Source organism: Gadus chalcogrammus, chromosome 8, assembly GCF_026213295.1.
Source record: "Gadus chalcogrammus isolate NIFS_2021 chromosome 8, NIFS_Gcha_1.0, whole genome shotgun sequence".
Taxonomy (NCBI): domain Eukaryota; kingdom Metazoa; phylum Chordata; class Actinopteri; order Gadiformes; family Gadidae; genus Gadus; species Gadus chalcogrammus.
The window spans coordinates 21,601,371-21,615,362 of record NC_079419.1 but is presented as its reverse complement, the minus strand read 5'-3'; the positions used below and the strand labels follow the sequence as shown (position 1 = coordinate 21,615,362).

Below are 13,992 nucleotides of genomic sequence, written 5' to 3'. Positions count from 1 at the left end.
TTCATGCTTTTCCACTAATCGTGTGTATGTATTTTTGACTTCATTTCTAGAGTTGGACATTGAATTGGTGGAATCCTCTGTATTGTCAGACTCCACAGTGACAGCATCACCAGTTTCATTGCCAGGACCCCCCGCATCACCAGCTTCTACAAGTTCAGGTTCGACAATCATCCTCCCATCCACTAAAAACCGGAAGAGAGGCCTGGTAGAGCTGGAACGTAATGAAGCAAGACAGGTAAACCTTGAAACTGTCTGTAAAATGTACTGGATTTTAAGATTATTAGATTAATTTATAACAGTATATAGTGTTACTAAACTAATGTAACAAAGCTTAGGACCCTAATTAAATAATTAATTAGTTTAAACGTGAAGCTACTGGTTACTTAAAAAAAATATATACTATTCTGAGGTCCAACCCGAAAGGTGAAGAAATCTTCAAAGAATATGACAAAACTAAGACGCTGTCAGACACGAAACGCAGACATATGATCAACATTCTGGTTGCAGAAATGACAGATTCACATGGGTAAGAAATCCTTTCAAATGACAGAGCAAAAACATTAATAAGAAACAAATGTAATAAACTGTATGCGTGTATCTATTTATTTTTTCAAAGGAGGATTCCCCCCAGAAGTGTCAGGACTAGTTATGCACTCGGAATTGTGAACCTTTTCCCACATCTACAAGATCCGTACCCAGAGCATGGATATGTAAGTCTTTTTGATATCCAAAAACAGTTGTTTTCATCATCAATCGATATTTCTGCCTTATATTTCTAAATGTTTTGATTGTGTGTGTGAACAGGAACATTACTATGACCCTGAGGCGAATACTGGCTATCTTGCTTGGAGACTCAAGACAGTCCAACGCAACACGCACGATGGCCTCCGTGGGCATTCCAGGCCCAATCCCCAGGGCAGTCCAACAACCCAACGAGAATCTTTGTTGATTGCTGAACAGCTCAAGGATGAGGAGTGCAGAGAGGCCGTGTCTGTAATAAGACACTCCACAGATGAATCCGTGGTCAAAGAGAAGATGAGAGCCACCTTCGAATACAGACAGAAGCTGGTTCATGACCAGGATGCAACATCTTCAGTCTTTGACGTCTTCCCTCGTTTCCTTGACATACCCGGACTGGTAAGGATATCTATAGACTATTTGATAGTGTTATAAATATTTGAATTCTGAATCCTTCTAAATGCAAGTAACCTGTAAATGGATGTTGTATCTCTGTTTAAAGATTGACCAGGATTTCTCACTGATGTTTGGGGACGAAGTGTCTGGAAAGTTTCTTGCAAAGTGGCCTTCATGTTTCAAGCCCAAAGTCATCAGAGAAAGCCAGAGTCTTCCTTTCAGTCTTCATGTTGAGGAACTGCGGGCAGGTTGCAACCCTGAGACTGAGAATGATCATGGTAAATGTGGATAGTCTTCCTGTATCAATAATATCTCAATTTGTTTTAATTATTCACATATGCAGTTCAGCTTTTTTTAACATAATGATCAGCTGCTCTTTTAGCTAAATGGTAAATGTATTAACCCTAACCCTATAAGAAAGGTGATACTTTTTTTTTTAATTTTCTGTGTTCTGTCCTTTTTTGTCTTCAAGGCTGGGATAGTGATATGTCAGCTCTCCTGTTGCTGTTGCATCTTCTGCCCCCTACATCAAGAGGCCATAAGAAAACTGTCAAGATCAGCGCCGCACAGGCAGAGGACCATCTTGTTAGATTTGTTAAGGTATGTACCATGAACTTGTACTGTATGTAAATAAGTTTGAGATGTAGGTTGACAAAGGACTAAGACGGACTCTGTTTATCTACTAGGCCTGCAGCGGATTCGAATTGTATCCGAATCCGTTCGGTTCGTTTACCACAGTTCGGAGCATTCTGGTGATCCGCGGATTTCGGTTTCATGAAGGCATTGCCTTATGTAGCGTATTTTGCCTTCTGTAGCCTACGTCCGATACAAAAGGGTGTTTAGGACCCAGCGGAATGCATTCTCTCCAGTGCTGCCCGAGCCAATGAGGTAGCGGTAATAGGTTGTTTTCTGAAGTTCAAGCGCACGATTCCTAAATTTAAAGAAAGTAATTGATACAATTATATTCTAAATATACGGGAGATAAATACAAACGGGTGATAAGCGGGATAACGGCCTTCGAGGTCGACCGGTTCGATGGAAATAATGGACAGGTAGAGGCAACTCTGGCTTCATGCTGCGCTCGTCGCCAGAGTTCTAAGCCTCGTCGGCCGTTATCCCTTACATGTTACACTCAGTGCACCATGTTTTCAAATGCATTTAGGGGAACATTTATTGCACAAAAAAGCCTTGCAAGTTGTCTGATTGCAGTCAATTAACACGTTGCAAATAGCCTGTGGGTCTCATTCATTTTTGTGTTTCTCCCCCAAACCCTCCGTCAAAAAAAAGTCCGCCTTTTTACTACCACGGACATGATCCTAATCCGAACCGTATCCGAAACCGAGGCCCAAAACGGTTATCTGAACCGAACCGTGGACACACTGATCCGTTTCACCCCTATTATCTACTATAGTATGCTAAGCATATCCATTTGTGTCTTTGTAACTATAGCATGGAGCCAGCCTCACTACATTCCTGGAGAAAGTTGATGCCAGACAGCCTTTTCTCCTCTGCACTGGAAAACATAAGAAGAAAGTCGAGAGATTCTTCATCGTTGTGGACAACAAACCGATCCCATGCAACGCCCTGACGTCGGTGGGTGCCTTTGATGGGCTATTCAAAGCTCATTATGTTTTCAGCCTCTCTTATGATGAAGCCCTCTTCGGTTTCTACACCTTCATTCAAACCACAGTCTACAACATAGATGTTGGAAGCGCAAAGGAAACGCCACGAGTCAAGGAGCTGAGAGCACGACTGCTACGTGAGGCTTAAATTCCCACCATTGCACAAAGGTCAAGGAATTGTTAAAAAAAAACTGTTCAGTGATTATGTTCACCTGTTTTGTTTGCAAAACACACCACAAAAATTGTTCGTTTCTATGTCAGGATTTTAAGGTCCAACACGGTTTATACCCAGCCAAAAACCTACGTCTGAAGTGTGGAGAACAAGGATGTCCTTCTTCTTTTTGTACATACAATGGCTTCAGGAAGCATCTTAACAATGTACACAGTCATCACCAGGATGAACAGGTTGATACCAACCAGGAAGAGGACATGCAAAGACATTCTGATGTTGAATTATCAAGTGATGAGCCAACAACTTCTGCATCCCTGTTGCAGGTTCCCCCTGTTATCAAACCGAACTCTCTTGATAGTATGTGCGGCTCAATTGTTGCACATTTACAAGCTTCTGGTGTTGCTGAAAGCACGGTCCAAACAATAGTTAGTTCAATGGAGGAAGTTGTCAGTGATGTACAAATTCAAACACGAGAGGCAGTTTTCCAAACATTTTCCGCCGAAAATAAGGAGTCAGAAATGTGTATTAAAATAGAGCACAGTTTAAATAAATTAGATAATCCTTTTTCAAAATTGAACACGGAGACAAAGAGAAAGAAATATTTTTCTGAAAAATGGGACATAGTAGAGCCTAAAGAATTGGTCCTTGGAGTGAGATTGGATACACGTAGAGATAGACCTACAGGTGTTTATAGTCAGATTCCTGTTACAGACAAGTACATGTATGTACCCATTTTAGTTACATTAAAATCCATTTTCAAAAACAGTGAGATAAGAGAGTGCTTCTTGCAAGAGAAACGCAGTAAAACAGGGATGTACCAAGACATTAATGATGGGTTATATTTCCGAAACCATCCTCTGTTCTCACAACATAGACATGCCTTACAAATCTTGCTCTACTACGACGATTTTGAAACTGCTAACCCACTAGGTTCCAAGAAGGGGATCCACAAACTTGGATGTGTTTATTTGACTTTAAAGAACCTCCCACCAAAGTTGAACTCTGTGCTAATGAATGTACATCTTGAAGCTCTTTTCTACACAGAGGATTTAAAGACATATGGTTTTTATCTTATACTAAAGCCTCTAATAGATGATTTGAAAATATTAGAAACAACAGGAATCCAGCTTCCATTCATTAACAAACCATTGTTTGGCTCCGTCATACAAATCACAGGCGATAATCTTGCTTTAAATGTCTTGTTGGGTTTTGTTAAGTTTTAGCGCAACATACTGTTGTAGGTTCTGTTGAACTAATAAGGAAGAAATTCAATCTGTATTTACTGAGAATAATCCTGGACTTGTTCTGCGCTCCAAAGAACTTTATGTTGAACATTGTAATGCACTAAGATAAGATAAGATAAGATAGTCCTTTATTAATCCCCCTTGGGAGAAATTCACAGGTGACCAGCAGTACAGTGGGAAAAGAGAAGTGCGAAAAAACAGTATATATACAATACATTTACTAATTGAAAATAAATTATAGTACAAAACTATTTTAATAAGATTAAGATAAAACAAACATACTATATACATGTAACTCTCCGTTTGTAGGTGACCTGTGTGTTAAGTAAATAAATAAGTACGATGAAATATGAGGTATAATATAAAAATAAGTATAAATATAAATATAAATGTGCCAAATGTGCAGGGACCCTGAAGTAATCGAAAAATTTAGTAAATAAATAACAAATAACAAGGTTAACAATAGGTGCAGTCCTTAGGTGTGCGGTTTAGTCCTTAAACAGGTCTGGATAAAGGAGCTGTTGGGGCTTTGGGGACGTTGGGAGCGGGGGGTTGAGGTGTTATAAAGTCTGATAGCTGATGGGATGAAAGAGCCCCCCAAGCGCTTTGAGGCACGTGGCTGAGAGAGTCTGTGGCTGAATGTGCTCCTGAGTTGCCTCAGCTCAGCGTAGAGAGGGTGAGAGGGATTGTCCATGATCGCCTGCAGCTTCCCCCTCATCCTCCTCTCTTTCACAGCCTCCACACAGTCCAGCTTCATCCCCACCACAGAGCTCGCCTTCCTCACCAGCTTATTCATCTTGCTGGCACCACCGCTCCCGATGCCTCCTCCCCAGCACACTACAGCAAAGAAGGTGGCACTGGCTACCACAGACTGGTAGAACATCTGTAGTAGCCTAGTGCACACCTTGAAAGACCTGAGCCTCCTCAGGAAGAACAGCCTACTCTGTCCCTTCCTGTAGTGGGCCTCAGTGTTGTCTGACCAGTCTAATTTATTGTTCAGGTGCACCCCAAGGAACTTGTAGGTGTCCACCATCTCCACCTCCTCCCGGTTTATGTAAACAGGTATTGGGGTGCTCTTTCTGCGCCGGAAGTCCACCACCAGCTCCTTGGTTTTCCCGGAGTTGAGCTGAAGGTGGTTCCCGTCACACCATCCCACAAAGTTCTCAACTAGTTCCCTATACTCTTCCTCCCTATTGTCTGTGATGCATCCAACAATGGAGGAGTCGTCAGAGAACTTCTGCAGATGGCATGCTCGGGAGTTGTAGCAGAAATCCGAGGTGTAGAGGGAGAACAAAAACTGTGAAAGTACAGTTCCCTGGGGTGTGCCGGTGTTGCTGGTCACCACGTCTGACAAGCAGTGTCGCAGCCTGACATACTGCGGCCTGTCCGTGAGGTAGTTTGAAATCCATGCCACCATGTCAGGATCCACCTTCATCACATGGAGCTTCTCCACCAGCCGGACTGGCTGGACGGTGTCGAAAGCACTGGAGAAGTCGAAGAACATGATCCTAACCATGCTCTGCGGCCTCTCCAAGTGCGTGTAAGCTCTGTGAAGCAGGCAGATGATGGCGTCCTCCACGCCGATGTCGGTCTGGTACGCAAACTGCAGTGGGTCCAGGCAGTCATGCACCAAGGGCCTGAGGTGCTCCAGGACCATCCTCTCGAAGATTTTCATGACGTGTGACGTTAGAGCCACAGGTCTGAAGTCTTTTGGAGCGCTGGGTCGTCCCTTCTTCAGGACAGGGACTACGCAGGATGTCTTCCAGAGTGTTGGCACCTTTTTCAACCTCAGGGAGAGGCCGAAAAGATGCGTGAACACTCCTGCCAGCTGCTCTGCACAAATCTTGAGCACCCTCGGGCTGATGTCGTCCGGTCCTCTGGCCTTGTATGTCCTGATCCTGGTGAGCTGCCGTCTCACGCAGCTGGTGTTGATGATGGGGTTTGTTGTTGCTGGGGTCACTGGGATAGTTGGGGGTGTGATGAGGGGATGACTGATCCCTGGGCTTGACATTGGTCCAGCCACCTTAGAAGTGAGGAAAGGGAGAGAGAGAGAGGGTGGTGCTGGGAGGGGAGGTGCAAAAGCTGCCATCCCCGGGTCTTGTGGTATAGCAGAGAGATGAGTAGTGCAGGAGGGGGAGGGGGGTGTTGGTCTGGCCCCAGTTGGTGAGTCAAATCTGTTAAAAAACAGGTTTAGCTCGTCGGCCCGTTCCTTTGTCCCTTCCTGTGATCCTCCAGCATTTTTCATGCCAGTGATGGTTCTCAACCCCGCCCACACCTCTCGGGGGTTGTTCTTCTGCAGCTTCCCCTCTATTCTGTTCTTGTAGCAGTCTTTAGCCCTCCTCAGCTCTCTCTGTATTTCCCTCTGTGTGTCCTTATTGTCTCCTGCCATGAAGGCTCTCCTCTTCCGGTTCAACAGGACTTTGATGTCCCTGTTGATCCAGGGTTTGCTGTTGGGGAAGCAGCGAACCTTCTTGGTGGGGACAACACTCTCCTCACAGAACTTTATATAGTCTGTGACGCATTGAGTGAGACCCTCAATATCGTCGCCGTAGTCTTCCTGAAACATCTCCCAGTCTGTTGTCCTGTAGCACTCCATCAGGGCCTCCTCAGCCTCCACAGACCACTGCTGTACAGTCCTGGTGGTGATTGCCTGTCTCCTCACAAGAGGTTTGTATATAGGAGACAGTTGTATCAAGCAGTGGTCTGATTTGCCCAGGGGGGGAGAGCTGTTGCACTGTATGCCTCCTTAACATTGGCATACAGTAAGTCCAATGTCTTGTCCCCTCTGGTGCTGCAGGTCACATACTGAGTGAAGTCAGTCAGTGTCTTTGAGATGTTAACATGGTTGAAGTCTCCATTCACTATAATGAGAGCGTTGGGATGCCGAGTTTGCAGGTCTGCGACGGTGGAGTGAATGACGTCACAAGCCCGCCCCGCAACAGCTGATGGTGGAGTGTAAACAACAACAATAATGACAGCCGAGAACTCACGGGGCAGATAGTAAGGTCTCAGTCCCACAGCCAACAGCTCAACATCAGGCGAGCACGTGACTTCCTTCGTAGTAACATGTCCAGGGTTGCACCATTTGGAGTTAACAAAAACGGCCAGTCCACCACCCGACTTCTTACCGCTCTGTTTGTCTCTGTCCGCCCGAACTAGCGTGAAGCCGGCTAGTTCCACAGAGCAATCCGGTATCTTCCCGTTCAGCCATGTCTCCGTCAGGCACAACACACTGCATTCCCGGTATTCGCGCTGTCCGGTAATGAGGGCTGATAGTTCGTCCGTCTTGTTGGGCAGTGAGCGTACATTCCCCATGACGACCGAGGGAAGACGGGGCTTGTATCTCCACCTCCTCTCCGACTTCTTGTTCCTCACCATGGCTCCTGCTCTGGTCCCACGCCGCCTTAACTTCAACTCCCTCGGGATCCCCTTCGGGCACACCACTGGTCGATCCCGGTGCTGGAGGAGCTCGTCTCGGGAATAGACGTTGGCCCTGTGTTGTTGTTGTTTGGTGGTCGCGGTGGTCGCGTTGATCGTCACATTGTTGCACATTGTTGTTGTTGCACAACCGTTTAAGAGCCCTATTGATTTATAATTTATCTCAAGAATTAAACCTAAGTATTAACAAAGCCTAGAGTTGAAGTTCTAAAAAGTATATCTAGATAACAATTTTTAAATAAAAAGGAAATAGGAAAAGGGGGTCGGGAGCTGCTGTATCGGGCTGCCACTCGCTGCGGCGCCATGGTAACCACTACTCTACCTTCCGTTTATGGTGTTAAAAAAGCTTGTGTGCTCAATTCATTACATTATTTTCATAGTTCTGACAATTATACGGTCGATATAATGCATGATTTGTTAGAGGGTGTCGTACAGTATGAGCTGAAGCTTTTTTTTCAGTACCTGATTAAAAATGGTTACACCTCTATTAAAACGCTGTTGCACAGAGTACAGAGTTTTAATTATGGTTTCTTAGAACGCAAAAACAAACCAAGTGGGTTAAAAATAGATGAAACAGCAAGCACTTGGGTATAAATGCTATTCAGTCACTGTGCATTCTTCGAAATACTCCACTTATTTTTGGTGATATCGTTGAAAGGGACAATAAACACTGGAACTTAGTGCTTCTTTTGTTACATATTGTTAATATAGTGTTCTCACCTATATTTACTGATGGCATGATATGTTACCTAAAACATTTGATCTGTGACCACCATACCATGTTCAAAACTTTGTTCCCTGATAAAAGATTGATTCCCAAACACCACTTGATGATCCACTATCCAAGATTATTGAAAAAAATTGGTCCTCTTATCCATATGTGGTGTATGCGATTCGAAGCCAAACACAATTTTTTTAAAAAGTCAAAGAAAAATTTCAAAAATCTTATAAAATCTCTAGTAAATCAGCATCAGCGTCAACAAGCTTTTTACTTTGAAAATTATTATTTTAAGAGATTTGAGTTTGGTCCTTTAAAAACAAAAACTATTGATAGTTTGAAAGGTGGAGAATTACTTTGTCAAATATTGCTTTTAGACCAATGTTCACATGTTTCAACTACTAGTTGGGTCAGAAATTATGGCACTGAATACCAGAAAGATCTATTTATATGCACTGGAACATCCCATGACTTACCTGTGTTCAAGAAAATCTGTAATATCATAATACATGATCAGCGTGCTTTCATAATAGGTTGTACTGTTGACACCTTGTACTTTGATGAACATTTTCATGCATACTGTATAGAGGAGCAGAATAATGACAATTTTCTCATTTGCATTGACCAGCTCACCTATTTTAAACCCTTTGACAAGCAGTATTCTAATGATTGTGAGATATACATTGTTCCATATTGCCACATGTTTTAAGAAGCAGTGTTTATGTGGTGAATGTTTTAAATAAATGTTTTTTGAAACTGCCATTTTCATTCTACAGAGCATTTTATTTTGGAAATCCAGAAAGCTATATTTACACCTTTACAGTGTTAAATTGAGGCAACACTTCTATAGTTAAAAAACAACCCTGTGAGAGAGTTGATGTCTAACACTGCATAAAAGAGTTAAAAGGGCTAACTCTAACAGTGTTAAGACATTTTACATTTTAACTCCACAAGTGTTAATAATAACACTCAATAAGTGTTAAGGTACTAACACTTCAAAAAGAGTGAAATTAACTATGTGGTGTGGACCCATATAGACACTTTAAAAGAGTTGAAATCAAATCTGACAGTGTTAATTTGGGTTTGCCGACTTTGATGTGTATAATAACAAGATATATGTTCATTGTTGTATTGTTAATAATGACCTGTATTTCCTATGAGACCCACCAAGGTGAATGCCGTTTCAGTATTATGGGGACGCGTAGTGGTTTTTCTCTATTCTATGGAGTTGTTCCCACACGATTGATGGTGTTGATGATTTATCCTACTTTGACTATGTTTCGGTATGGTAAATGGCGTTTATGATTTAAAATATTATTGTATGGTCATCTGAGATGACCAAGGAGGGATTGTTACGTATTTTAAGAACCTGAACTGCCTCCACATAGACCCTAAGAAGCAGATTAAAACACACAAGCTGCATTACCCTCACATAGCCACTAGGAAGCAGGATCGAACACTTAAGCTGCAATAACTGCTTTAGCTCATCTTTAGACAGGGGCGGAGCCATTACGTCACCCGGCCACGCCCACTGCATAGGCCACGCCCACTTGACGTTCTCTACCTGTGGACTCGAGGTGGAGAGCGACAGAGATTTTCACCCACACCCGCGGACAGTCATGGGCCTTTGCCCGTGGCTCGAAGTAGCTAAAGTTATATCTCTCACACGTGTTCAACACGTCTCCTCTCCGTTTGTTCCATAGTCATAGTTACCATACCGAAACATGCCTACTTTAACAATAAAGTGAGTTAAAAGCTATCCCGGATTTGAACCCTTTCCTTGAAGAACTATTCAGCAATATGTACAACTGACAACAACCATGATCCTGCAGAAGTACACAGAGGGTGTAAGTGTTCTGATCACAAGCATCACCAAATTTACTGTTCAGACTCAGAGCTACTGACACGGCTCATGAGTGCATCTTCAACATCATCATCAACATTGTCAAAGTAGTTACTGTAATAGAGATCTGGGTCAGTTAAATATCTCCCTGAATCATATTGCAGATCCCCATCAATATCCCCAAAAACATCACTGATGATAATTAAGATCTCCTTTGCATGGTCCAATTTAAACACAGGAAGGTTATTGATAATGTAGTCCTCTGTAGTCATTCAGCAAATCTGCAATCAAAGACTTCTCATTTACATCCACATGCCTAGATCTCTGATCAGTTGGTTCAGAATTTGGCATGGGTTCTGTACATGGGCCAGATAAACAAGAGCAAACAGTCTTGCAGTATTTACAACAGAGATAGCCTGGCTCTACATGGCTGGGTTCCACTTCAAAAATGTAATATAGAGATTTCCTGAAACATGTGTCTTTTCCAACAGCAAGCAGTTTTTTTTACATCTTCATCCACCTTGAAGTACTGTCCGGTGTTGTAGAGGATGGCATGTGATGGCTGGCCATGCCTCCAAGCCCTGCCCGCCTGTTGTAAAATCGCCTCTAGGTCACCTGGAGCTCTGTACATTACCACGTGTGAAACACTAAAGAAATTTAACCCCATCCCCTAAGCTGTTGTTGCCACAACTATCCGGCAATTCCCTTCCCCCCTCATTGAAGCCAACACTCTCTCCTTGTTGTGGGGGAGGGTTTTGCTGGGGAACATACCAATCAGGAGGTTCTCACTTCTACAGTCCGGATCACAGCCTACCCAGGCATGTCCTTGCAGTTCCGCCTTTAAATATGAGAAAAACTCTCCCCACTGATTTCAGGCTTTGGCAGTAAATTAATATTGGTTGCATCGTTGAGCCCTTGTCTTTTGCATGTTGCACAATCCAGTCCAGGCAGTTCATGTGGTGACTGGGAACCTTGCACAATCCAAAACGGATGTTTGTCTTATTGGGACTGGCAATGATGGAAACGGCATTGTCCATATGGAGAAGTCTGCAGACTCTGCTTCTGGACTTGATGTCAGCGGAGGCAGTCAGAGCCAAAACAGGTGTACCTGGTAGAGTAAAAAAAGTTCACAATAAACACCTACCCCATTTTATAACGTACCCAACAAGTTGTCTAGTGTTTGTTTAATAGACTGGCATGGAGGACTTAATGAACAGCACTATGAACACATGAATGCACTTAATCCAAATAATCTGGCAATTCGGCTTCATTACAGGGACAGTAACTAATCCTTGCAACAGATAGCATACAAATTAAATATTTCACAACATGTAAGGTATGAGCAACACAGAGGGCCGTGCATTCAACTCACCCTCCTTGGCTATAGATCTTATCTCTCCGAGCTTGGCAAAACAGTCTCGGAATGCCGACTCGCCTTTGGAAGCCTCGCCCCTGAGAGAAACAAAATTAATTCCTCATTAATCTTACAGGCCATCATAAAGTTGAATGACAACATTGGCTCAAGCTACCGAGTTAACTAGTATGCAAAAACAGACCTACTCATGTTGTTTAACCTAAGCAATCAAGTTAGCAAAATCAGCCCTATTATGTTGTTTAACGGTATTAAAGGCCCACTATGCAACTTCGGGAATTTCTTCGCAGTTTTCTTGGTTTTGGCACACACATTTCCCTACACAGCGCCCCCTACAGCTTCGTAGTAGATATTTTACAACACTGTCGTAACAGCTCGTTGACGACCCTTCCCCATGCACTTCTACGCGAGCCATGTGCATTTGTTTTCAAAGAAGCCGGCGAATGCGTGGAGCCATGTCCGAAGTAGATGTTCATAAAGTGTAGACATGGTTATACATTTTTAAAATGGTGTATTTGTATTGCAATAAACATAAATCCATCCTTTTTATAGTTGACGGGGAGAATTTATATCCGAGATTATAATTGTTTTATCTTAGGTTAGGGTTGCCAACTATCAGAAATTAAAATAAGGGACGCTCACCACGGGCCCGACTCCTGTGGGGCGGGGCACCCGCAGCAGTGGTATGTTTTATTTTGTGCTGGTGTTTTTAGTAAAGGGTTGATCAAGAAAGGAATTAGTCATACTTAAAGCTTGAAATGCTTTATTATCACATAACATTCTCTTATAAAGTGCAGTCAATTAAATCTTGAATGAAATCTCTTTGTGTGGCTTGTGCAGCAATGAACTTTTAAAATATAAACTAAATAAACGGAGAACTTCATGTTACTTTTTAAGTGCATAACTATAGGGACTCTCTTTGAACATTTTTACAAAAAAAAAACAGTACAAATAAACAACAAAAACACTTACAAACTTATGTAAAAAAAGAAAGTGCAAAACATTACTCCTCCCCTCAAAACTGTTACTTCTTTTTCCAGGTGTACTTCTTGTTACTCCTTGCAGCACTGAGTAACTCTTTGTCTTTCAAAGCGCTGTTGTAAAACTCTGAACAGGACTGCTCAAAGTTGAGAGTGATCAGCAGCTCACTTCTCATGAGCTCTGTGGAGCACCTATTCCTGCAGTCACTCCATTTGTTGGCCATTCTGGAGAAGATCCTTTCCACACATCCAGTGGATGCTGGGATGCTCAGGATGTGTCTGGTGATAGACAGCATGTTTGGCAGGTCAGCTACTCGAAAGAGAGCCACCAACCTGGCAGCCACACCTTTGGACTTCCATTCATCTTCAGCATCTTCTTTGAGCTTCTTCAGAATGGGTTTTGCTGTGGAGCATTCATCATAAAGTTCATCCATGTTGACTTTATGGATGACGTTGAGCTTGGTGGTCACCCTCTCAATGTCAGTAAAGGTCATGGTGCCATGGTGCAGAGAGAGAGGTTGCAGTGAGAACAACCAGTAGTCTTCCGAAAAGTTGAACCATTTCTCAACATATGAGAGTGCTGTGTTGAGGAATACAGTAAAATCTGCCCTTGCCATGTCAGCATCAAGTGGACGGAGACGCTGCAGCTTCAATTTAGTTAAGTAGCCATAGAACTGTTAATCTCGTCTCTGTGTGAGCTTTTGCTTGAAGTTTTCCATGATGGAATATAACTCAACACAGGTGGTTTCATCACTCTCCAGCTTCTTTACAACTTCCTCAAAGAGAGAGAGGATATTATTGCAGAAAAGAAGGTAAACCTCCACAATGTCTCCATCTTCCTCAGTTGAGTCCTCACTGAAATTGAACAATGCTCGAAGTTGTTTGGGACACTCCTCCCCCCAGGCTGATGAAGTACGATTTCAGTGCAATCCAGGTTTGCATTAGCCGGGTGATGGCTGGATCAAGGGAGAGCCACCTGGTTGTGACATGTCGCAGAATTTCCTGGAACGCAACATCACAAAACCTACAAAACTCTTTGAGTGATTCTCTTCGTTTGGCAGATGTGGAAAAGAAGGCATAGACCTTCAGCACAACATTTTCCACATCTACAGTGAGCTGGTCAAGAGCATGCTTCACTGTGTTGTGCACAATATGGGCATGGCAGTTTCCTTGCAGCAGATCTTTTTATTACTTCTTCCAGTTGGTGAAGACAGAGTCTTGAATTCCATAATTCACATTTGTGTTGTCTGCAGTGCACTAAATGCTGTCACATGATCCAACGATAAGCCAAATTTGTCAAGCGACTGCTCAATGAGAGCTACAATCCCAGCAGCGGACTCATCTGCATTTTCAATGAAATCCAGCATTTTGTTGGTGACCCCGCATTCTGGACTGAAGTATTGAACAGCAAGGGGGAACATCTTCCTGTTGCCTTTATTTGATGCATCTGTCTGAATGGAAAATGGGAG

At 43.0% G+C, this 13,992-nt stretch overlaps 2 protein-coding genes across 11 annotated transcripts in view; one reads left to right on the top strand and one right to left on the bottom strand.

Moving 5' to 3' along the window:
- LOC130387491 (uncharacterized) overlaps positions 1 to 13,992 on the bottom strand; it is a 156,940-nt gene that overhangs the window by 49,777 nt on the left and 93,171 nt on the right. The window lies entirely within an intron of this gene.
- On the top strand, positions 80 to 4,463 carry LOC130387494 (uncharacterized). Of its 10 annotated transcripts, none has more exons than XM_056596601.1 (7): positions 80 to 235; positions 424 to 526; positions 617 to 710; positions 805 to 1,137; positions 1,241 to 1,412; positions 1,607 to 1,734; positions 2,584 to 4,463. In XM_056596601.1, exon 7 carries the CDS (start codon positions 2,961 to 2,963, stop codon positions 4,149 to 4,151), a length of 1,191 nt encoding a protein of 396 aa, XP_056452576.1. In that variant the 5' UTR covers positions 80 to 235; positions 424 to 526; positions 617 to 710; positions 805 to 1,137; positions 1,241 to 1,412; positions 1,607 to 1,734; positions 2,584 to 2,960; the 3' UTR covers positions 4,152 to 4,463. The 10 variants fall into 7 exon arrangements, with proteins under 10 accessions (XP_056452576.1, XP_056452581.1, XP_056452572.1 ...); XM_056596597.1 differs by having other exon boundaries at positions 410 to 526; XM_056596603.1 differs by lacking the exon at positions 424 to 526.

Coding starts and splice junctions, on each gene's coding strand:
- LOC130387494 (XM_056596603.1), top strand. CDS start 2,961: ATGTTCACCTGTTTTGTTTGCAAAACACACCACAAAAATTGTTCGTTT.